The 25,233-nt window shown below is 39.6% G+C and overlaps 2 protein-coding genes across 4 annotated transcripts in view; one reads left to right on the top strand and one right to left on the bottom strand.

The window, feature by feature from the left end:
* Window positions 1–2,849: 2,849 nt before the first annotated feature.
* On the top strand, window positions 2,850–9,909 carry LOC135512319 (myosin light chain 1, cardiac muscle-like). The gene is made up of 6 exons (XM_064934239.1): window positions 2,850–3,070; window positions 4,794–4,821; window positions 5,747–5,896; window positions 8,993–9,166; window positions 9,423–9,500; window positions 9,611–9,909. Exons 1-6 carry the CDS (start codon window positions 2,969–2,971, stop codon window positions 9,637–9,639), a joined length of 561 nt encoding a protein of 186 aa, XP_064790311.1. The 5' UTR covers window positions 2,850–2,968; the 3' UTR covers window positions 9,640–9,909.
* Window positions 9,910–14,387: 4,478 nt separating this feature from the next.
* Window positions 14,388–25,233, bottom strand: part of LOC135512305 (corticotropin-releasing factor receptor 2) — a 78,623-nt gene continuing 67,777 nt past the window's right edge. For all 3 annotated transcript variants that reach the window (XM_064934226.1, XM_064934208.1, XM_064934215.1), the window contains 5 exons: window positions 22,994–23,066; window positions 22,596–22,681; window positions 19,066–19,201; window positions 18,188–18,229; window positions 14,388–17,553 (listed from right to left, as the gene is read on the bottom strand). In XM_064934226.1, coding sequence (XP_064790298.1) covers window positions 17,413–17,553; window positions 18,188–18,229; window positions 19,066–19,201; window positions 22,596–22,681; window positions 22,994–23,066 — 478 coding nt within the window. In that variant the 3' untranslated portion in view covers window positions 14,388–17,412. The remainder of the gene's footprint in view (window positions 17,554–18,187; window positions 18,230–19,065; window positions 19,202–22,595; window positions 22,682–22,993; window positions 23,067–25,233) is intronic.

Below are 25,233 nucleotides of genomic sequence, written 5' to 3'. Positions count from 1 at the left end.
TTACTTAGGACTTTAGTTTGCTAAGCAGCCTCTGCTACAGTACAGCTGCACTGAAGGTCGCTTCGCTTTGTTTGAGGGCCAAATAACAATTGACATTGTAAATTGTCTGGACCCTTTCCAAGGTACGTACCAGAGAGAACAACAGGCAGCACCAAAATAGCAAACTGGACAGATCATGCATGTTTTACGAGCTTCCCCATGGGGTGGTCATTCTGGGATGACTGCAATAGCCCTCTTCAATGTCAATCATCTGATATAATGTTCGTGGTGTGGCAGTTAGAGCTATGAAGGGCTTGATCCATTTATACCCTGACTGACACACTGAGTTTCCATCTGTGCCTCTATGTAGGTTGACACTCATTGACTGGCCGGGGTTCTGTTCAAGTGCAAGTGCAACCAGCAATGAGTTGGATAGGCATCACAACATAATAATGGCAAGCTGCAGTACTGTCTGTTCGGAGAGTAATTTTGCTGACACATTTATGCAATTATCAGTCATTTCATGGCTGGTAGAACATTTCACATTGATTTGATAACTGATGCAAATGACATTGAGCAGGATGATTTCTGAATACAGGAGCTGATCAATTCAGTAACACTAACAGAGTTCATCAGTAGCCAGTGTATGATGTTTGATGCAATAATTACATTATATTCACAGTATTGTGGGTTATCACAGCCTGTGATAATGAAATCTGCACTGCTGGCCTTAAGCCTACCTTGCCTCTTTCACACAGGGCTCTGTAGAGTTATTACCTGATAAGCTTGTATTTTGCCTTTGATTGGTAGGCTCTCCAGGTAGAGTGAGATGTAGCCTTGAATAACCCCTGTATGGATTAACTTCATTCAGCCCAGATTGACACATTGAGAGTTTGGGACTATAAAGTTTTATCTGCAAAAAGATGATTCTGAGATGCTTGGCTTTAAAGGTCTGAATCCTCATTGGTTTGAATGGTGTCAGCAATTTTGAAATGGTATTCTTTTGAACTTAACAACATGAATTGGGGTATTTAGAGCACTTTATCGGTAGAGAACAGTCAACAGAACAAGGATATGTCAATAACTCAATTTTGACTAAAATGCCGATAGAACATTATAGTCCAAAGCTCTCAATTATCATATAACCCTGTTGTCAGAGTAAAGCTGTTAGCCACCTGTGTGCCTATTTAGTTGAGGAAAAGGAAATCTCTTCTCTCATTTAGTATTTATATTCCCTTTAGCAGTATACTCACTCATCATTACAAACAGGAAATCTCTAGGCTCATTCAGTATTTACTTGCCAAATGTTGAAACAATTCAAAGACAATCAGGAAATAGGAAGCAATCGGAAGTTAAAAGTGGCACACTGGGAAGCTCAGGAGATGGCGTTGAACCAATCCAAACTTGGTCACATGCCTGTGTGATATTCTAGGAAACAAAAGTACATGAGGAAGAACAGTTCATTTAGATTATATCGGTCACACCATCAACTTTATTTAACAAATCAAACAAATTGTCTAATTTTCACATGACATGGGCATAGAATAATGTATCAGTCGCAGGGTCTTGAAATACAACCACAAAGCAGCTGCCAGAGTCCTTGTACAGTAGCATACAGACAAGAGGACACAAGCATTGTCAGAAACAAACAATGCAATGTGGACTATTGTAGACATTGGATGGGAGACCACTTTCTTCGGATTAAATAAATATACCATTACTTGGCAGGTTCTTGATAGTTCAGTGATTATATTAGATGCAGTCATTATTTGGAGGAGTGTGTGCTGTGTTTATGCTTTGTTTCTCTGACACTGACCATATTTCCATATTCTTCTCTCCATTTGTTATCCATAGTCAGCAGTATGCATCACTAAACACAGCATTTCAATATCCTCTTATAATGAAAGTTTCCTTCCTTGTCTTTTTGTGCAAGGCAAGGTGAGCAGTCAGTGTGAAACTAACCAATAATTCCATCAGATTGATCCTGCATGTTAACTGAAGGGAAAAATACACGGTGCTGTGGATTTCTCTGGGGCAAGCTGTTCAGAAAGAGACAATGGCGTCTTGTCATGGATCAAGCAAGCCATTTTTTATTAGGAGGTCCATAAGCTAACATCTGAAAAGTCCAGTCCAAGAGCAATTAATATTTTGTTGGGTCTACTGCCAGCAGAGAGACTATTCAAATCTCTCTCCACACTGTCACTAATGCTCTGCAAATCCCTGCAGATAGGAACATCTGTCCCATAAATAAATAATAATCTCACAGACCCACCATGCTTGCCCACACACATGTCCTCCGGTCCTATCCGTGGCAGATAATATTAGCCATTATGCAATATTCAATCTGAGTGGAGAGTAATTGCAGGGTATTATCAATATTATTATGGCAGGATAATGTGAGTCGCATTCACCATCTGCTTCTCAGATGATCACATATCCCCCCTCAACACCTTAGCTCAGTAACTGGTAGAACAAAGAGTTTCGGTTACAACACTATCATTTTCCCTTAAAGGAAAAGTTCAGGGTTTTGGCAATAAAGCCCTTTATCTACTTCCCCAGAGTCAGATGAACTTGTGGATACCATTCTTATTTATTTGTGTTTAGTATGAAGGACGTTAAAGGTAGTTTTGCGAGCCAATGCTAACTACCATCTACGGGAACAGTTAGCATGCACACCTGAACACATATATGGACTAGATAGAAATAGCTGGATTCAAGGATGAGGACCCAGGCGGGGGATTTCAATCCAAATTAGTAGGCATCTTGATGATGTGCATCCGCAGCCTGTAGTCTGTCTTAAATAGAAGCACAAAGCATGGCCTTTTATAGTACACTCACTATTGTTGGCAGCTCTGCGGGCCAGGGAGGGGGTGAGGATGACACCTGGACTGACAGAATAAAGAGCCCCAGCCCCTACCCAAAGTGTTACCCTCTGCTGTGTTGTTCCTCCTGTGGCTCCTGTGCTTAGTTGTGCATCTCTGTTCTCACAATGGCGCCCAAGAAGAAGGAAGAGCCCAAAGAAGCACCCAAACCCAAGGCCCCAGAGCCTGAGCCCGTCAAGATCCCGGAGTTTAACCCTGCAGAAGTTGTGGTACAGAAAAACTCCTATTTTCACTTTGGTTTGCATGATGATGGGAATAAGGAAAATGTGATGAGCTTTGGATGTGAGTGTTGGATGGTGGTCTTGATGGTAGGGGAAACATTAACATAAACATGTTTTTCAATTATTCGTTATCTTCAAATGTGTTTAAAATGATTAGCGATTTATTCAAGATTGAAAAAGGCTGTTTATTATATGTTTATTAGATGCAACAATTGATACTGGGCTATCAGACAGGACATACTTTTACTATCATATGGGTGAGGTTCCATTCTTTTCACATTCATAAAATTGATAAGAAAAATGTAATACCCTTAATCTCAACATCAAGCCATCTATCCACTTGAGGGCAAAACTGACCTTTCAAGGAGATGGCACTAAGAGTTCGGTCTTCCATCGATAATCTGTGTTTTTCAAGAACATCAGAGACACCATGTGACGTGAACAGTGCAGTGCATTCATATAGGAATCCTACTGTTCAGCCGTTTCCACATTGATAAGACAAAACACCAGTAGCATGACAGATTGAAGAGCAACAATGATCATTTACATGATATGCAAACACAGGCCTTGAGCTTTCTTTGTACTATTATTTACCATTGTAAGTCACATTGTTTTGTACATAAGCCAAAGTAGCTTGAACTTGATGGAGGTTTGAGCTGGTAAATATTAGCTTACACAAGACAATGTTTGTTTCTTGCTATTTCTGCCTCTTCTATGTGGGTAAAGCTGTATTCCAATGTAGTGAGGTTAAAGCCACACAATGTGATTTTAATTTATGTCCATGCATAGCAGACCACCCAAATCGAAAGGCTGACTGGCTTTATGCAAAAAAGAAAGGGGGAAAAAGTGCAAAGATAAATACATATATATCTTACCAAGGCCATTTATCTAAACATACAAAAATATATATCTCCACTGTTGGCTGGGATCTCTAAATATCCACAGATCTGACAGTAATTTATGACTATCTGAAACAAATCCAACACACACAATAGGAAAAAGAAGGGTGCGATCCTCTTTACATGAAGGATTTCAAAGGAATATAAATTGGATTTTAATACAGCTTTAGGTTAGACCTTTGAAGTTATTCAGACAACCAGAAATGTGGGATAAGCACCATTTCATTTTAGTGTCCTTCTCCTCCTTTTCTCCTCCATTTCACATTCACTTTACAGTCAGGTTCATCCAGACGGACTCAAGTGACTCAACCCTGACCTCCTTCATCAGCTGTGAAATGCTTACCCTTTTAACAGGGCACTTTCTCTCTATGCTGGTGAAGTGTCACTTAATCATTTGCATGACACTTGTAACCTCCATCTTACACATCATCTTGCGTTAAGACAACAGACCTGGTGTAAAACATAGACAGGAAAAGCAGTCGGTCAAAGGCATGTGCACAATCAAAACAGTCAGCAGGAGGCATGTGTGTGGAGGCTGTGTGTGTCTGAAGGTCAGCCATAAATTGACACTGACCAAGCCCTGGCTTTAAATAACTAGAATACGTGGAGTGTAACTGGAGCCTGGGGAATCTCTATATTGTTCGGACACCTACAGTGGGGGCGTCATAAAAGCGAGTGGTGTGATACAACTACTATCAAGGCTTTATGTGTTTGACCTCAGTTTTTCAAAGTCATTTTCAATTGTTGCTCACTTCCCTTCACATTCACATCCTTCACCAAATAGGGTTTAATGATTTTGCTTTTCCTTTCAGCTTGAATTCACCCCCGAGCAAATTGAAGGTAAGATTGAATTATTGTTGTTAGAGTTTGTTTGACTGTATTTTCACAATATATCTAGTCTGGTATGGGTCCTGTGTGGCTCAGTCGGTAGAGCATGGCGCTTGCAACGCCAAGTGCACCCATATGTAAAAGTAGTGGCCCCAGCAGTAAGTACAAAAGCGTGAAATGGGATATATTATATATATTATGGTACATGAGCGTGACAGAAGTACATGAAAGTGTAATGTGACAGAAGTACATGAACGTGGCCAGTGGTGTAAAGTACTTAAGTACAAATACTTTAAGTACTACTTAAGTACATTTTTGGGGGTATCTGTACTTTACTATTTATATTTTTGACTACTTTTACTTCACTATATTCCTTAAGAAAATATTGTACTTTTTACTCCATACAATTTCCTTGACACCCAAAAGTACTTGTTACATTTTGAATGCAGGAAAAGAGTCCAATTCACGCAGTTATCAACCGAACATCTCTGGTCATCCCTACTGCCCCTGATCTGGCGGACTAACTAAACACATGGTGCCATCTGTTTTGCTTAATATAATGAATTTGAAATTATTTATACTTTTACTTTTGATACTTAAGTATATTTTAAACCAAAACTTTTAAACTTTTACTCAAGTAGAATTTTACTAGGTGACATTTACTTTTACTTGAGTCATTTTCTATTAAGGTATTTTTACTTTTATTTAAGTATGACAGTTGGGTACTTTTTCCACCACTGAATGTGACAGATGTACATGAAAGTGATAGAGATGTGTTGAGAGAAAGCAACAGTAAATCATTGTCTTTTGAAAATGTCCATCCTATACTCAAATTGAGATTTGCATGCTGTGAGACCAGCCTGCTTTTAGGGCCCTGAAAGACAAGCGTAAAATAATCTAGAAACACAACGCCACTTTTGTGTTGCTCTCTCCACAGATTTCAAGGATGCTTTCCAACTGTTTGACAGGACACCACTCAATGAGATGAAGATCACGTACGGACAGTGTGGTGATGTGATCAGGGCACTGGGGCAGAACCCCACCAACGCAGAAATCATGTACGTCCTTGGAAAGCCCAAGCCTGAAGGTAAGTCCATGCAACATTCCATGATCAGTTTATTTTGGGGAGTTTCTAAAACCAATAAAAAATATATGTTGATCAGTTGCCTTTCTTTGATGTTTTATCAATAAGCTTTTAAAATGTACCTATTATTAACTTTTTATATTTGAAATCTAATTTGGTTAATCATATATGGAATATGTATTATTTTAATACAAATGAATGTTCTACATTTTTAGCTCCTGTATTGGTGGTAGTGTGGATGCTTTCAATGACCTAAACTGGGATATGCTTAACACCCCGGCAGTCCTACAATCTAAGCTAGATGCCCTCAATCTCACACAAATCATCAAGGAACCCACCAGGTACAACCCTAACTCTGTAAGCAAGGGCACCCTCATAGACGTCATCCTGACCAACTGGCCCTCCAAATACACCCCCGCTGTCTTCAATCAGGATCTCAGCGAACACTGCCTCATTGCCTGTATCCGCTACGGTGCCGCAGTCAAACGACCACCCCTCATCACTGTCAAACGCTCCCTAAAACACTTCTGTGAGCAGGCCTTTCTAATCGACCTGGCCCGGGTACCCTGGAAGGACATTGACCTCATCCCGTCAGTTGAGGATGCCTGGTCATTCTTTAAGAGTAACTTCCTCACCATTTTAGATAAGCATGCTCCGTTCAAAAAATGCAGACCTAAGAACAGATACAGGCCTTGGTTCACTCCAGACCTGACTGCCCTCGACCAGCACAAAAACATCCTGTGGCGGACTGCAATAGCATCGAACAGTCCCCGCGATATGCAACTGTTCAGGGAAGTCAGGAACCAATACACGCAGTCAGTCAGGAAAGCTAAGGCCAGCTTCTTCAGGCAGAAGTTTGCATCCTGTAGCTCCAACTCCAAAAAGTTCTGGGACACTGTGAAGTCCATGGAGAACAAGAGCACCTCCTCCCAGCTGCCCACTGCACTGAGGCTAGGGAACACGGTCACCACCGACAAATCCATGATTATTGAAAACTTCAACAAGCATTACTCAACGGCTGGCCATGCCTTCCGCCTGGCTACCCCAACCTCGGCCAACAGCTCCGGCCCCCCCGCAGCTCCTCGCCCAAGCCTCTCCAGGTTCTCCTTTACCCAAATCCAGATAGCAGATGTTCTGAAAGAGCTGCAAAACCTGGACCCGTATAAATCAGCTGGGCTTGACAATCTGGACCCTCTATTTCTGAAACTATCCGCCGCCATTGTCGCAACCCCTATTACCAGCCCGTTCAACCTCTCTTTCATATCATCTGAGATCCCCAAGGATTGGAAAGCTGCCACAGTCATCCCCCTCTTCAAAGGGGGAGACACCCTGGACCCAAACTGTTACAGACCTATATCCATTCTGCCTTGCCTATCTAAGGTCTTCGAAAGCCAAGTCAACAAACAGGTCACTGACCATCTCGAATCCCACCGTACCTTCTCCGCTATGCAATCTGGTTTCCGAGCCGGTCATGGGTGCACCTCAGCTACACTCAAGGTACTAAATGACATCATAACCGCCATCGATAAAAGACAGTACTGTGCAGCCGTCTTCATCGACCTTGCCAATGCTTTCGACTCTGTCAATCACCATATTCTTATTGGCAGACTCAGTAGCCTCGGTTTTTCAGATGACTGCCTTGCCTGGTTCACCAATTACTTTGCAGACAGAGTTCAGTGTGTCAAATCGGAGGGCATGCTGTCCGGTCCTCTGGCAGTCTCTATGGGGGTGCCACAGGGTTCAATTCTCGGGCCGACTCTTTTCTCTGTATATATCAATGATGTTGCTCTTGCTGCGGGCGATTCCCTGATCCACCTCTACGCAGACGACACCATTCTATATACTTTCGGCCCGTCATTGGACACTGTGCTATCTAACCTCCAAACGAGCTTCAATGCCATACAACACACTCCTTCCGTGGCCTCCAACTGCTCTTAAACGCTAGTAAAACCAAATGCATGCTTTTCAACCGATCGCTGCCTGCACCCGCATGCCCGACTAGCATCGCCACACTGGATGGTTCCGACCTTGAATATGTGGACACCTATAAGTACCTAGGTGTCTGGCTAGACTGCAAACTCTCCTTCCAGACCGCAAACTCTCCTTCCAGACCCATATCAAATATCTCCAATCGAAAATCAAATCAAGAGTCGGCTTTCTATTCCGTAACAAAGCCTCCTTCACTCACGCTGCCAAGCTTACCCTAGTAAAACTGACTATCCTACCGATCCTCGACTTCGGCGATGTCATCTACAAAATTGCTTCCAACACTCTTCTCAGCAAACTGGATGCAGTTTATCACAGTGCCATCCGTTTTGTCACTAAAGCACCTTATACTACCCACCACTGCGACTTGTATGCTCTAATCATCTGGCCCTCGCTACATATTCGTCGCAAGACCCACTGGCTCCAGGTCATCTACAAGGCCATGCTAGGTAAAGCTCTGCCTTATCTCAGTTCACTGGTCACGATGGCAACACCCATCCGTAGCACGCGCTCCAGCAGGTGTATCTCACTGATCATCCCTAAAGCCAACACCTCATTCGGCCGCCTTTCGTTCCAGTACTCTGCTGCCTGTGACTGGAACGAATTGCAAAAATCGCTGAAGTTGGAGACCTTTATCTCCCTCACCAACTTCAAACATCAGCTATCTGAGCAGCTAACCGATTGCTGCAGCTGTACATAATCTATTGGTAAATAGCCCACCCATTTTCACCTACCTCATCCCCACAGTTTTTATTTATTTACTTTTCTGCTCTTTTGCACACCAATATCTCTACCTGTACATGATCATCTGATCATTTATCACTCCAGTGTTAATCTGCAATATTGTAATTATTCGCCTACCTCCTCATGCCTTTTGCACACATTGTATATAGACTCCCCTTTTTTGTATTTTTTTTTGTCTACTGTGTTATTGACTTGTTAATTGTTTACTCCATGTGTAGCTCTGTGTTGTCTGTTCACACTGCTATGTTTTATCTTGGCCAGGTCGCAGTTGTAAATGAGAACTTGTTCTCAACTAGCCTACCTGGTTAAATAAAGGTGAAATAAATAAAATAAATAAATAAACATCTGATTTTGTTGTTTCATACACAGAAATGGCGACAAAGATGCTGGACTTCGACAGCTTCCTGCCAATCCACCAACACATTTGCAAAGCCAAGGACCGCGGCACATATGAGGACTTTGTTGAGGGACTGAGGGTGTTCGACAAACTGGGCGATGGCACAGTCATGGGCGCTGAGCTCAGGCACGTCCTGGCATCACTGGGTGAGTCCATGGCCGTAGACATCTTTAACATAGCATACAATAATACAGTCTAAAATAGTTTGACTTTGCCTGGTCCCATCTTATATGGGAAGTAGCCAACTCTTTGTCAGACCATTGACAACAGTAGAAGAGTTGGCTACATGACATACAGGATGGGACACAGCTAATGTAGACTATAAAGATGTTTAGGGCTGCTTCAATTTAAATGCTATTTAACTAAAAAAGGGAATTGAACAGTATGTTTGATTGGTTATAGGTGAAAAGATGAAGGAGGATGAGGTTGAGCAGCTCATGACAAACCAGGAGGACGCCAACGGCTGTGTAAACTACGAAGGTAAAAAATTATACCCTCTTCTTACTCTCTTTGACCAAACATTCCAAAACATACCTTTTAAATCAATCAATATTTCCGTACCTAATTCCCTTGTCTATTTTTCTTCACAGCTTTTGTAAAACACGTCATGGCATCTTAAAAAGGCTGCCACCGCCGAGACACCTGATAGTTGAAGACAGATGATTGTTCATATGTTTATGTAGTGTCCACACTATGCCTCTCATCTCATGTGTTCATCCCTATGTGCCCAGTTGGATTGCTATTCCATCACGTGACAGGACCGTTCAACTAACTGTTCATTGTTTTTATCGTTCCCCTTCATGTTGACTCAAATAACAAATGTTATTGTATATCCCCACTGTTCATTTGTGGATCAAAACTTGTAATTAAACAGAATGATTCATTCTTATGGTATTATGCAACTTTACTTCCTCATTTTCAGTTGACCTATTGTAACTGATTTTCCTCTGTCATATTTCACTTGCCATGTGACATGTCCTGTATTGGGGTCTATGGTCAATGCTCCCTCATGTAGCCTACAAACAAAAGAATGTGCTATTGGTCTAACTAACATACTTTACCAAACAAGCACCTCACAGTGATAAATTCAAAGAAACTGCCAAAAATACAACTTAAATGGAACAGGCAAACTCCATACTGAGGTCCTTCATCTTTATATATCAAAAATGACAATTCATCTTACTGCATCAAGGAAAGTTTATGAACAATCTTTAGCATGAGCTGAAGACATATACAAATTATGTTTTTACGGAGAAAGGAGAGGGACTCCTTTTATGACATGTGTGTTCTGTAAGGTACTATATGTCCTTCGCACATGGTCAGTAGCCATTGTAGTGTTTCTATCACATACATTCTCAGTCCAGGCACACACTATGTGTAATGAAGGATGTGGTCACGAAGTATCTTTTCTTTCACTGTCTCGTCTGTCTTTACTTTACTTATTAATAAGACAATTTCACTTGAAAGGAGTAACTCTGCTTAAAGTTACCGCAAATGTCTGAGGTGATTATTGTCAGTGTCCACGTACTGTAGAACAAGGTCCCCTTTTTATGTCTCCATTTTTCTCTTCTGTGGTTTATCAAACCACACGCCGATTGTGGCACCTGAATGATGCCACTTGATTTGCCTGATTGCAGACACAAGAGGGCAGACCTGCAACTGTCCCGAAAAACATGTTGCAGACCTAATCAAACATTGAATACAAAAGCGGAATTTATTATTATTTTTAAACAAAAAAATCATGCTATTTTATAAGAAGAATTTTGTTGTGTTCTTAAAGATCCCAACCATTACTTTAGTGGGTAATGTATAGGCCTACAGTATGCAGTAGGTTCATTGGCCTCTCACCTCCAACCAATAGATGGAGCCAGTGGTCTGAAAACCAGAGACCATTTTGTGGCTGTTTGGTTTGTTTGATTCATTGTTTTCAGCAAAATAATACCCAATAATCACATGGTATTACAAATCTGATTTAAGATGATTCGATACAGATCAGTAGGTATACATCAGTCACCAGTGCTGTCCTTTTTTCTTTTTAAATATTTCCATTTCAGTATATCGGCTTCATCGTGACTGCAACTTATTGACCTTTCATGTGGAACAAATTGTTTGCCAAGTTGAATAACTGACTTCTATGAAGAATCGAGTGAACAGTGGTCTCATTGTCCTAATGTGCTGTAGCAGTAAGCAAATCATGTTGTTTTAGCCCCAGACCCTGTGGCTCAACCCCAGGGAGACCCCTACATGCTGCTTGCTGTACTAACTGACACTGAGGGTCAATAAGCCTGAATGACTTGATAAACAAACCTGCTCCCATCAGTCGTTCTCTGGAGGCACACTGAGACAAATACTGCAATATAGCATGTCTCTCATGTGCATTGTTATTTTACTGTTGTTTTACTATCTTAATGTGTCTCTTAATTTTATTTAAGCACTTTGGAATGCATCCTCTGTAAGAAAATGTGCTATGACAAACACCGCTATAGCAGGTATAGTGTACTACTGTACCTTTACAGCGATAATTACAATAGTACTGCTAAAATACTACCATCATCACAACCTCTTCTACTTTTACCATTGCCACTATCAAATCTCCTTCCACTACCACAGAACAATGATCATAAACTACTATAGTTTGATGGCATGTGTGTTAATGCATGCATGTGGCTGTGCATGTCTACAGCGTTTGGATGAATGGGGTCTGAGTGGTCACATTTATGTGGATGTTATTTGGAGCAGAAAATCCATGTGCAATCATGACATGCCAATCCCTTTAAATTGATCTATGAAATCACAGGGAGGTTAACTTAAATTTCATTGGTAATTAGTTGTTTGATATGTACAATACCAGTCAAAAGTTTGGACACACCTACTCTTTCATGGGTTTTTCTTTATTTTTTACAATTTTCTATATGGAATGCATTTCAATTAACAGGTGTGCGTGCGTTGTTAATTTGTGAAATTTCTTCCGTCTTAATGCGTTTGAGCCAATCAGTTGTGTTGTGATAAGGTAGGGGTGGTATACAGAAGATAACCCTATTTGGTAAAAGACCAAGGCCATATTATGGCAAGAACAGCTCAAATAAGTAAAGACAAATGACCTTCATTAAGATATAAAGGTCAGTAAATCCAGAAATTATAGTTTCTTCAAGTGCAGTCACAAAAATAATCAAGCGCTATGATGAAACCGGCTTCCATGAGGAACACCACAGGAAAGGAAGACCCAGAGTTACCTCTGCTGCAGAGGACAAGTTCATTAGAGTTAACTGCACATCAGAAATTGCAGCCCAAGTAAATGCTTCACAGAGTTCAAGTAACAGACACATCTCAACATCAACTGTTCAGAGACTGTGTGAATCAGGCCTTCATGGTCGAATTGCTGCAAAGAAACCATTACTAAAGGACACCAATAAGAAGAAGATACTTGCTTGGGCCAAGAAACACGAGCAATGGACATTAAACTGGTGGAAATCTGTCCTTTGGTCTGATGAGTATGCCATCAAATCAAATTGTATTAGTCACATGCGCCGAATACAACAGTAGACCTTACAGTAAAATGCTTACTTATGAGCCCCTAAACAACAATGCAGTTAAAAAAAAAATCTGTTTAAGAAAAATAAATAAAAGTAACAAGTAATTAAATAGCAGCAGTAAGATAACAAAAGCGAGACTATATACAGGGGGGTACTGGTATAGAGTCAATGTGCGGGACCACCGGTTCATATAGGTCATATGTACATGTGGGTAGAGTTATTAAAGTGACTATGCATAGATGATAACAACAGAGAGTAGCAGCGGTGTAAAAGAGGGGGGAGGGGCAAAACAAATTGTCTGAGTAGCCATTTGATTAGATGTTCAGGAGTCTTATGATTTGGGGGAAGCTGTTTAGAAGCCTCTTGGACCTAGATTTGGCGCTCCGGTACCGCTTGCCATGCGGTAGCTATCCCATCTGGTTTGCGCTCAGTGGGACTATAATTTGTTTTTCAACAGGACAATGACCCAAAACACCTCCAGGCTGTGTAAGGGCTAATTGACCAAGGATAGTGATGGAGTGCTGCATCAGATGATCTGGCCTCCACTAACACCCAACCTCAACCCAATTGAGATGGTTTGGGATGAGTTGGAACACAGAGTGAAGGAAAAGCAGCCAACAAGTGCTCAGCATATGTGGGAAGTCCTGATGGACTGATGGAAAAGCATTCCTCATGAATCTGGTTGAGGAATGCCAAGCGTGTACAAAGCTGTCATCAAGACAAAGGGTGGCTACTTTGAAGAATCTCAAATGTAAATTATATATATTTATTTGTTTAACACTTTTTTGGGTACTACATGATTCCATATGTGTTATTTCATCGTTTTGATGTCTTCACTATCATTCTACAATGTAGAAAATAGTAAAAAATGAAGAAAAACCCTTGAATGAGTATGTGTGTCCAAGCTTTTGACTGGTACTGTATATATATTTATACATTTATACATTGTGCCGGAATTATCATGTTCGTTTTTGATGGAGACACGCAGTTGAGGCCCCTTTGCTCCACTGATTCAAGGAGGTCAAGGACACAGGTCATATTTGTGTAGTGCAGTTTGTGAGTTATGTCAGATTATGATGACTAAGTAAAGTATATATTTCATTAAAAAGATACCTAGCTACTCTACATTCAGTTATGACATTTATCATTAGCTAAATTTATGACTGGTGAAATGCGACTGAAAATAGTCACAGTGCACTTGAGGGAAATATTACAAGTTGATGGAGGAGGACCCAGTAGCATCTGGCCCTATAGCCTTGGGGGCACATCAGATCCACAATCCACCTTTGATGCGCCTGTCAAGCAACAGGAGCAGTCATTTTCAAAACAAATCTGGATTGAATTGGATTGAATAAGAGATACAGCTAATTGTTGAGTGTTGAGGGGTCTGGGCATAGGCAGCCCATTCTGCTCCACTTCACTCAGTCCAACCACAGTCAGAATAATATAACATCCAATCCACAATCATATTATATAACCTACCACTTCCTTAGGCCATTGTAAAATAATCCCAATGGGTCTAACATCTGCATGTAAGGCTAGCATGCCACACTGGCGGTAAAGTCAGCATCCTTCATCATTCAAATATTTATTCTATTCAGTCATTTTAATGGCAGTCTGCGGTTAGAGATGGCAAGACTTTATCAAACCTTTATTGGATCCAAGCTATCCTAATCCAAATCAAGTATTGGTATAATGAAATAGAATGAATACAATGCACAACATGCAATCCCTTCTACTCATTGTCTCCTCAGTGAATACTGTTTATTGAATAAGTATGAATATGTCTGGAAATTCTGGACAAGATTGCAGGTAGCAGACATTACAAACCAGAGAGAGTTGAATAGAATATTTATTTCAAATCTGAAGGTTGATTTTACCACATGTACCTTTATAAATGCATATTGATCATACACCGTACAACATTTACTGTAGAAACACAGTTTTTCTTCGTTCCACAAAAACACACTTTTCTGTTTTTCTAAAAGGCAACGTTGGTGTTTCAACATACAGCCAAAATGCATTCCTGTACATTAATAAGTTATTACATCGAGAATACATCAGAGAATTGTGAAGCTGTACAAAGTATGAAAAATAAATTATTTGGTCAGAGAAAGTGCACTGACAACAAGTAAACATATTCAGGTAAACGTGTCTGTTATCTTTGGTGAATTTGTCATTTTGAATGAACTATTCATTATATATTTATAAAATAATATAAAAATTGCAACAAAAAAATCTCAATTTTCATGTTTCAATCAAAGAAAAATGTTGGGGGTGATTTCGCTTGGTGAGTTTTAACTTTCATAGGAGTATTGTAATATGTACTGTATGTGCAGAATTGTAATGAATTCAATAGACTAAAAACATAATGGAAAGTACAATTTAAGCTGCACAAGAAGAGATTGTGAGATGATGAAGTAAAATGTTATTCAAATATTCATACCTTTCTACGATTGCTTTGGATGGTCCTAGGTATTCATGTAACCTGAATGCTCTGAATGTTCTTAATTAATTACTTTCACTCCAACAGTATAATAGAAAAAAACATATTTACGTCATAACATTTGTACAATTACTAATTACAATATACAACAAACTTTAAAAGAGTTTATGTACATTACAACGAAACATTTTGGTTATACATGTTTTATCGTACTCTTTGAAGATATATTCTTCTTTTTAGACCTTCTCAAACTAGAACCCCTAAATCTGAGTAAAACTTCTCCAAAATAAACATTCAACTTGGAGGCACCTCCCAAACATAAATAACAAAATGATGTTCAACCAAAAGTGTTTAGTGGTTTAGGACCAGAAAATAGCAAAATATTGACCGTTATTTACGTATTTATATAGATCTCGGGACTGTTTGCTTGAATACTTTGATTCAAGAGATTTCTTGTGCATATGGACTCAGTCACAATTATGAAAATATACATTTTGTATGAAAATATCACAGAGAACTGCTACATAGACAACTGTTCCAGAAAATTAGGCCAAGAGCAATCAAGGGATGTAAACTCTAATGGTCAAGACAGGTCAATCATGTTCACAGCAATTATCAATTGATACCTTCCCCTACAAGCAATTTTAGACCATTTGTCAAGTAATTTTAATGAACAACAACATAAATGTGGTTAGAGTACAATTTCAATTGCAAGAGAGTGTATAAAGCAATAATTACTTATGATGTAGTCACAGCCATATCTAAGCCCCTTTCACAACAGCAAACCTCAACAGATGTGATATTGTTTTATTGGAGTGGTCTTCCTTACTACTCCAAAAGTAACAAAAATAATGAGAAAGATTGTTGCCATAATCATTATCTTCATGGCAACTAGTCAGATAACAAGCATGTATCATTGATACCAAAGAAGTTTGCTTTTGAACCCAAATCAGAGAAATACCTCCACACCAGATTAGTGAGTTTGTCCCCAACATGCCATCTATTTACACAATTTCTACAATTCCAAATCCCAAGTTAATTCCATGGGTGCATGAGTTCTACTGTTCTATTTCCCAGAACTGCTTACTGAAGCTTGAATAACCAGGCTTGCCTAAGTGCCTGGGCCTGGAGGGAGAGGTGGATAACACCAATGCAGGTCAGATGGTCGGTCGGTCACTACCGGGGCAGGTCTTGGCATGTTGACCTGAGCAGGGCAAAGCATTAAGGAAGCCAAATGGAACTCATCAGGCTCTATCTCTCTCTGGCTCCTGGACACAACAGCTTAGCATTGACAATGATTAAGTGCAGCACATTGGGATTTGAAAGAGAGAAAATAATTCAATATTTGTAATACATTAAAAGGATTTAATGTACTGTACCTTAAAATGTATCTTGACTTGGGACAGCTGTGGCATTATGCGGACTGAAATAAGGGTCTACGACACTAAAATAGTGTTTGTGTTTAGTTTTTGAAATAAGTGTCATATAAATGTATCTGAATCACAGTCCTATCTCCATTATTTGCATTAGATAATGGATATAATCTGAGCTCGAACCCAGTGAAAGATAGCTTTGATTTATTTAGAGTAGCCTTATGGTTTTTTATACAGAAGTGAGAAAAACACATCATTGACGTTATGCTGTTCAAAAGTGTTTGAGAGTGATTGGCAACGAACAATCTGAAAATAAATTAGCCTTAAAACATTTATACAAATGAAAAGCTCTTAGGGTGACATTTTGACAACTCATAAAAGTAGTGCTGATGACAAACCAAAGAGTATCACTTCCTTATTTAACAGTATAATTACATCTCTCTAATCTCATCTCAAACTTGGTGTGCAACAGACACAGAATGCAATTGCATCCCGTGCCCGCACTGTTAAAGCACAATCCTGCTTAAATAATCTCTGCCCTCTCATAGATATCAAATTATGAAGGGTTATGGATATAAATACCACTAGTACAGTACAGTGCTGGGAGTGATTAGGGTCTCTTTTGACACTAACACTGATTTTGTTTTGCCTCATCAGCATCCAGCACGGGGCCTTGAAAGGTCAACCTTCCTGACCTATTAAAATATAACCTGATGTACTATAGTATGATAACAGCTCTTGATGCAATGGCAGTACAACTTAGACTCTGCAATTACTTCACAATGGTTATTTGGAGAGGCAAACTTGCCCATCTGTTTTGAATGGTCCTGACTTCTGTGACCTCCTAGGACGTCATGTTACGGTATTATAATCTGGAAATCCTAATGGTCTCTTTCTCAAAGTGCTCTGTCTCTGTCTTTATGCAGAGGGGAAAATAAATAAAGCAAATGGACAACATTTATGGAGAGATGCCTTAAGACAAGTGTCTTCCCTAGAAAAGGGATGTTTCCAAAGGCGACCTTTGAACTTGGCGATCTAGGTCAAACAGCTGTGGTCTGTTTTATACTGTGGAAGCTGATCCTGGTGGGTGACGTGGGGATGGACATGGCACGTGCCACACGCACTCTCAGGGCATGGTTGTCCTGCCAACGATGCCATCTTTTCCTGGCGGCTGAGCGCACCTGGAAGATTACAATGAAATACTGTATTAGTGGTGGGCAGCCAGTGTTTCTTTGTCCTTCCTACAGTATACTACATCTATCCCCACACAAAGCATCTAGGACACACAATATGTAGGACACAGGAAATCCCTTTAACCTAAATTGACATTTGAATAACCACCAAGAAAAAATCTTTACAAAACAGTACAGAACAATAAATGTCAGATACATGAGGATTCACGTCAAATAGTTTCCAAGGTAGCCACTGTAGACTTCAAACAATTTGTATTTGTTTTGTGTGTATACCAATAACAGCTTCTTAAAGGAAGTGGAGAACAACAGTAGCAGCAGCAGCAGGAGGGAGTCACATTTTTCCCGATTACAGAATGACTCATGACCCTTTTTATGGCACTTAATGACTTTCAACAATGATGCATCACTAAAGTAAGGGGGAAAGATGGGGGAAATAGGTCTAGAAAAATAAAGAGCATCTACAGTAATGTATGTTCAAACATAGCCTGCAGGGTAAGGATGGCGTTCCATGATAGAGGTGAAATAAGGGTCTCAGGACTAGAAGTCTACTGCCTCTCAGACCTTTACATAGCGATCTGACACACGGCAATGCCCACACATGAAAAGATCATTGTTGACTCACTTCGCCATTTAGAAAGCAGTAGAATACTGAAACAAAGAACCCCTGGAAAGCAAGACAGGACACTGTTAGAGTGTATAGTACAGAATGTATTTACAATCTGTTTTCATTGAGCTATCTTTATAAATGAACTAAAATAGGGATGCACAGTATTGGACAATATCAGCTATTGGTCAGATATGTTATAGTGTTTAATCTGAGTCCAGATAATCCGACTTCCACTCAAGGTATGCTAGCAATAGGCATTTGTTTCAGAATTAAAATGTGATTAATGTAAACAAAATGCTGCTTTCTGAGAAGTGGAAGATTACATTTTCTTCCCAATTGAGTTCATTTTACAAAGTGCATAGAAATAACAACAAAGTAATTGAATGATTCACAAACGTGTTTACCTTTCCCATTTCAATTATACAGTATACAGAGCAATAATAGGAATATTAAATCAGGATTGAACAACCTCTCATAACATTTGTATAAGAATAGAAACTGTTATAAAATGGACCCTTATCCTATACACATCCCTTCACTCAGCACCATTAACAAAGTCCCTTCTCCACACCCCTCAGCCTTGCATTGTGGAGGGAAGATTTACACTGAAAATACCCACTGTGCACAACTCACGCCCACATACATGTCTCTACAAACATTCTCCTGACAGCTGAGAACACTTATAGCAGCCAGGGCCAGGTTCACAAAGCCTTACAATAGTAGCCTACAAATTGTCCTTCTTCCACAGGCTATAAAACCTATAACACCTTCAAATAACAGTATATTAAAGCTACAAAGATAATGACACAGATTTAGGTTCAGGGTTTTTGTGTTCTTGGGAAAAGAGGGGCACTTTTTGTGTTCTTGGGAAAAGAGGGACTCCATGATCTTACCTGAAATGATTGTAGAAATGAATTGAAATAAATAAAAACTATTTGCGAGATGTCATCCTCTCCGGGATTAACAAAAAATAGCATGTAGGTGATCCCCAGCAGAGGCAGTAACACTAACGTTGCTTTGACCGCTTTTCTGTGAAGGAAATAACAGAAAAACATCAGTACTCCCATTTACTGTACAGTAGTTACAAAAGTAACTGGGGAAAGTGGTTGCTTGTTTCAATGTACGTCAATACAAAAAAGCATTGAAAGACCCAAAAAGTTTCCTTTCTATCTATTTTTGTAGATTGCTTGCTTTTAATCATTGCCACAATCTGTTTACAAAAGACCCCAAATAATGAATGTCAGAGATACACATTCTGAGTAAGTATGATTAGAACCCCATCCCACAAGACTACTGACATTGTTGACAATGTTGCCCAAGGCTTGCCTCCAGCAGGTTGAGGAGGGAATGGAGCTTATTTCTTAGGGTTTTGCAGTAGATATTACATAACAAAAAACACTTATCAAAATAAAGCTGAATTACATTATGCAAGGATTGTTCTACCATTCTAGATGAAAGAACCGCATTGAGAAGAAATGCATTTAAAAGTGAAAAGCCGTGATGTCAACAACTTGATACCAGAACAAAAGTCGGACATTATAAGCCCATTTGAGTATCTGGTTGCAAATGGCGTTCTTCATTTTATCGAAATATGATGGGATTTCAGCTAATCTACCTAAGCAGTGAAGCAATTGATGGCCCAGGTTACACCTCAAATAGCACATTACATATTGTATCTAAGGATATAAATCCACTGGGAACCAAATGACATCAATGTCAGCATAGGAGTAAAATAAGCCATACCCTTTTCTTTAGGACAGAGGTCTGCAGATGTTGCTGGGATTTGAGATTTCCCCCTTTGAGCTCTCAAATAATCCACCATGAAAAAGAGCTTAAATGTGAATTTGAGGACGATGCAAGTTGTTCTATGAATATGATATGCAAGGTTATTAGACACTGTGCAACATCAGCACTTCATTTCTATTGAAAATGTGTGTGTGTGCGTGCATGCGTGTGTGTGTGTGTGTGTGTGCGTGTGTGTGTGGCCATATATTCATGGGAATGTTATGTAATGGTGCGTGCAAGTTAAGTACATATTGAAGGGATTCATCCATAATAAAGCAGATGACTGTTTCATCACTCTGTTGAGTAGAAGGGAGTTTAAATGCTCTGTCAATTTCTCCATAAAATGTGAATGTTGAGCAGTTTCGCATCACAATATATACAATGTATTACGAGTAAGGAGGAAGACCACATTAGGATAAAGACCATGTCGGTCGAAATGTTATTGTGCCACCTTTATTAAAAGCGTATTTTACAGACCACCTATAGAGCAAACAAACAGTCGGTGGACATTCCAATGTTAACTATGAATTAGAGTAGCCATTGGTACACTATATATAGAAAATTATGTGGACACCACTTCAAATTTGTGGATTTGGCTATTTCAGCTAAATCTGTTGCTGACAGGTGTGTAAAATTGAGCACATAGCCATGCAATCTCCATAGACAAATATTTGCAGTAGAATGGACTTACTGAAGAGCTCAGTAACTTTCAATGTGGCACCGTCATAGGATGCCACCTTTCCAACAAGTCAGTTTGTTACATTTCTGCCCTGCTAGACCTGTCCCAGTCAACTGTAAGTGCTGTTATTGTGAAGTGGAAACATCTAGAAGCCATGAAGTGCTACCTGCCCGAATGCATAGTGCCAAGTTTGGTGGAGGAAGAATAATGGTCTAGGGCTGTTTTTCATGGTTCGGGCTAGGACCCTTATTTCCAGTGAAGGGAAATCTTAAAGCTACAGCATACAATGACATTCTAGACGATTCTGTGGTTCCAACTTTGTGGCAACAGTTTAGGGAAGGCCCTTTCCTGTTTCAGAATGACCAAAGAGAGGTCCATCCAGAAATGGTTTGAAATGGTTTGTCGAAATCGGTGTGAAAGAACTTGACTGGCCTGCACCGAGCCCTGACCTCAGCACCATCGAACACCTTTGGGATGAATTGGAATGTCGACTGCAAGCCAGGCCTAATAGCCCAACATCAGTGCCTGATTTCACAATGCTCTTGTGGCTGAATGGAAGCAAGTCCCCGCAGCAACGTTCCAACATATAGTGGAAAGCCTTCCCAGAAGAGTGGAGGCTGTTGAAGCAGCAAAGGGGGGACCAACTCCATATTAATGCCCATGATTTTGGAATGAGATGTTTGACGAGCAGACTTTTGGTCATGTAGTGTACTTCCTGTAAGTGATTGGATTAGGTTGTGTTTTTATCCCCCCCTGACGGTCTTCAATGCACCAGCATCAGAGGGAAAAACAAAATGGAACCTAGACAAGTAGGTTCTTTGGTAATAACATTCTTGGAAAGACCAGTCCACTCTCTACCATTTAGTCACATATCATGTCTGTCAAAATTATAGGAAATTACTGTTCCTTTTAGCAAAATTTCACTTCTGGATGGCTTGCAGTGGTGTAAATTACTTAAGTAGGTTTTTTGGGGTATCTGTACATTACTTTACTATTCATATATCCAGCTTTTACTTTCACTTCACTACATTCCTAATGGAAAGAATGTACTTTTTACTCCATAAATTTTCCCTGACACCGAAAAGTACTCATTACATTTTGAATGCATAGCAGGACAGGAAAATGGTCCAATTCACGCACTTACCAAGAGAACATCCCTGATTGTCAAATCCAAGCAAATGAAATTTGATTTGTCAAATGCACCGAATACAACAGGTTACCGTACAGTGAAATGCTTACTTACAAGCCCTTAATCAACAATGCAGTTTTTAGAAAATAAGTAAGAGATAAGAATAACAAATAATTAAATAGCAGCGTCCAACAAGCGTCGGAGCCAGTGTAGTATGATTCGATCTTAGTCCTGTATTGACGCTTTGCCTTTTTGATGGTTCGTCGGAGAGCATAGCGGGATTTCTTATAAGCTTCCGGGTTAAAGTCTCGCTCCTTGAAAGCGGCAGCTTTACCCATTAGCTCAGTGCTAATGTTGCCTGTAATCCATGGCTTCTGGTTGGGGTATGTACGTACAGTCACTGTGGGGACGACGTCCTCGATGCACTTATTGATAAATCCACTGACTTATGTGGTGTATTCCTCAATGTCATCGGAAGAATCCAAAAAAATAAAAAAAAATTGTGCAGTCTGGTTTGCTAAATATAAGCAATTTGAAATAATTTATACTGTTGCTTTTGATACTTAAGTATGTTTTTGCAATTACATTTACTTTTGATGCTTAAGTATATTTAAAACCAAATAGTTCTAGACTTTTACTCAAGTAGTATTTTACTGGTTGACTTTCACTTTTACTTGAGTCATTTTCCATTAAGGTATCTTTACTTTTACTTAAGTATGCAGACTCTCATCTAAATCTTTTATCAAAGATATGAAATGGGGGTCAAGTAAAGGTGGCATAATATGGTATGCGATTTTCCAAATAACAACCCCACGGGAGAAGTGACTCACCTGTACTGTACGGTTTCTGATGTGGTAGAAGCTCTCAGCTTGGTCATGAGAATTCTTACTATGTTGAAGAGGAAAACGAAGTTTATCTAGCAGAGAATACAGATGGAAAACTTTAATTATGAGTTCATTATGTAGAACATGATGTTTTAGTAATGAAAAAACAACAACTGAGGAACTGAAATGTGTTGTTGCATTAGAGCAGCTTATTTAATTTTATTTAATTTTATTTAACCTTTATTTAACTAGGCAAGTCAGTTAAGAACACATTCATATTTACAAGGATGGCCTATCCCGGCCAAACCTGGGCCAATTGTGCGCCGCTCTATGGGACTCCCAATCACAGCCAGATGTGAGGCAGCCTGGATTTGAACCAGGGACTGCAGTGACTTGTTACTTACCAAAAGAACAAGGATGACCGGTCCTTGATAAATGTAGTCAATATACTTTCCAGGTTCTTTCCCAAACCAGCATCTGTTGACAAACATTAAATGAATGGCTTTGCTTTCAAAATGTAGCATATTAACCATTTGTATCAATCTACCCTGAGTGTACAAAACATTAGGAACACCTTCCTAATATTTAGGAAGTAGGAGTTGCACCCCCCTTTGTCCTCAGAACAGCCCCAATTCATTGAGGCATTGACTTGACAAGGTGTCAAAAGCATTCCACAAGGCTGCTGGCCCATGTTGACTCCAATGCCTCCCACAGTTGTGTCAAATTGGCTGGATGCCTTTTGGGTGGTGGACCATTCTTGGTACACACGGGAAACTGTTGACCATGAAAAACCCAGCAGCGTTGAAGTTCTTGAGACACTCAAATTGGTGTGCCTGGCACCTACTGCAATACCCTGTTCAAAGACACATATTTTGTCTTGTCCATTCACCCTCTGAATGGCACACATGCACAATCCATGTCTCAAATGACACAAGGCTTAAATATGCTTATTTAACCTGTCTCCTCCCCTTCATCTACACAATCTAGAGCCATAATTATTATGCTTAATTCTGCATATCTAAGCATAACTCCTGAGCTGTGCTAAAATCTGGGTAAAAGATTGAAAGGAATGTGAGTCTTATTCAGTACATATAGTAGTTGCTTGCCAGCAGGCATGCCGGCTACGATAGTTAGACAAGCTAGCTATCTAACTTGATTGATAACCTGAAATGGCTTCTTGGTAGCTAGTTATGAGGTTGGGAGAATGGGAACCTATCTAGGCTAGCTAAAGCCAACTTCATAAAATTGCTAGGTGGCTTGTAGTATTACAGAAACATTATTTTATATACTTACTTTGTCACATGGAGCTCTGACCAATCAGCTCAGCTTTGAATGTTGCTAGGTTACTTGTGGGCATGGTTTTGCACCAAGTTTGGCATGGATAAAAATGAGGCCATGTGGCCATGACGCCTCTGTTCCAGAGTACCCAAGTCAGAAAATGCTACTATGAATGAAAGTAAATTTGATCTGAATGAATTGGAAAGTGAATATTGACTCTTCATTTTCTGAGAAGTACCTTTATAATAGCAGCATAGACCTCAAAGTCAAAACTATAAAACACGACCTCTAACTAATGAACTGACATCTGACTTTCTTGTATTAAAAAGGACAGAAATAACCATTTCAAATACACTTTAATACACCATCTATCAAATAATTTTAGATAACATGAATTATCCTCTTGTAAGTGCTACAGCAAATGCCTCTGTGACAACTACAATACAGTAAATTGCTGAATCACCTTGAAATCAGTATTAGTAGTTTCGACGGCAGTTTCGACCAATTTAAATAAATCTCGTGACGGTTAGGGGGCAGTATTCGGAAGTTTGGATGACAGGTGCCCAAAGTAAACTATCTGCTACTCAGGCCCAGAAAATAGAATATGCATATGCATGGTAGTGTTGGATAGAAAACACTCTAAAGTTTCTAAAACTGTTACAATTATGTCTGTGAGTATAACAGAACTGATTTGGCAGGTGGAAACCCGGGGACACATTTTTTTCTGTTGACCTGTCAGCTATTGAAAACAAAGACTTCCGCCTCCCAAATTGCAGTTCCTATGGCTTCCACTAGATGTCAACAGTCTTTATACACGGTTTCAGACTTGTATTCTGAAAAACCAATGAGGAATAGTTGTTTATCCTCAGGAAGTCCAAAGGCAAAACTAGTCTCATTGCGAGCGTGATCGAGGGAGCAAGCTGCGTTCTTTTCCTTTCCGATTGAAAATAGTTCACTCTGTATGAAATATTATCGTTTATTTAGATATTAGACTACCTAATAATGAATTAGAAATGTCGTTTGATTTATTTGGAGAAACTAAACGAACTATTTGGGATATAAAGAAGGAATTTCTCGAACAAAACAACCATCCATTGTGTTCCTGGGACTCTTGTGATTGCGATCAGAGGAAGATCTTCAAAGGTAAGTGACTTAATTTGTCGCTATTTGGGATTTTGTGACACCTGTGATTGTTAGGATAATATGCTGTTGTGGGGCGCTGACCTCAGATAATTGAATGCTGTGCTTTCGCAAAGGCTTTTTGAAATCCAACGATGTGTTTAGATTGCAAAGATTTTAAGCTAAAGAATCACGTATGACACTTGTATTATCATGAATATTTAATATTGCATTTATTTTTGAATTT

The sequence above is a fragment of the Oncorhynchus masou genome, chromosome 3 (assembly GCF_036934945.1).
Source record: "Oncorhynchus masou masou isolate Uvic2021 chromosome 3, UVic_Omas_1.1, whole genome shotgun sequence".
In the NCBI taxonomy this organism is placed as follows: domain Eukaryota; kingdom Metazoa; phylum Chordata; class Actinopteri; order Salmoniformes; family Salmonidae; genus Oncorhynchus; species Oncorhynchus masou.
The sequence above is the reverse complement of the archived record's forward strand: the minus strand, read 5'-3'. Positions and strand labels throughout refer to the sequence as shown.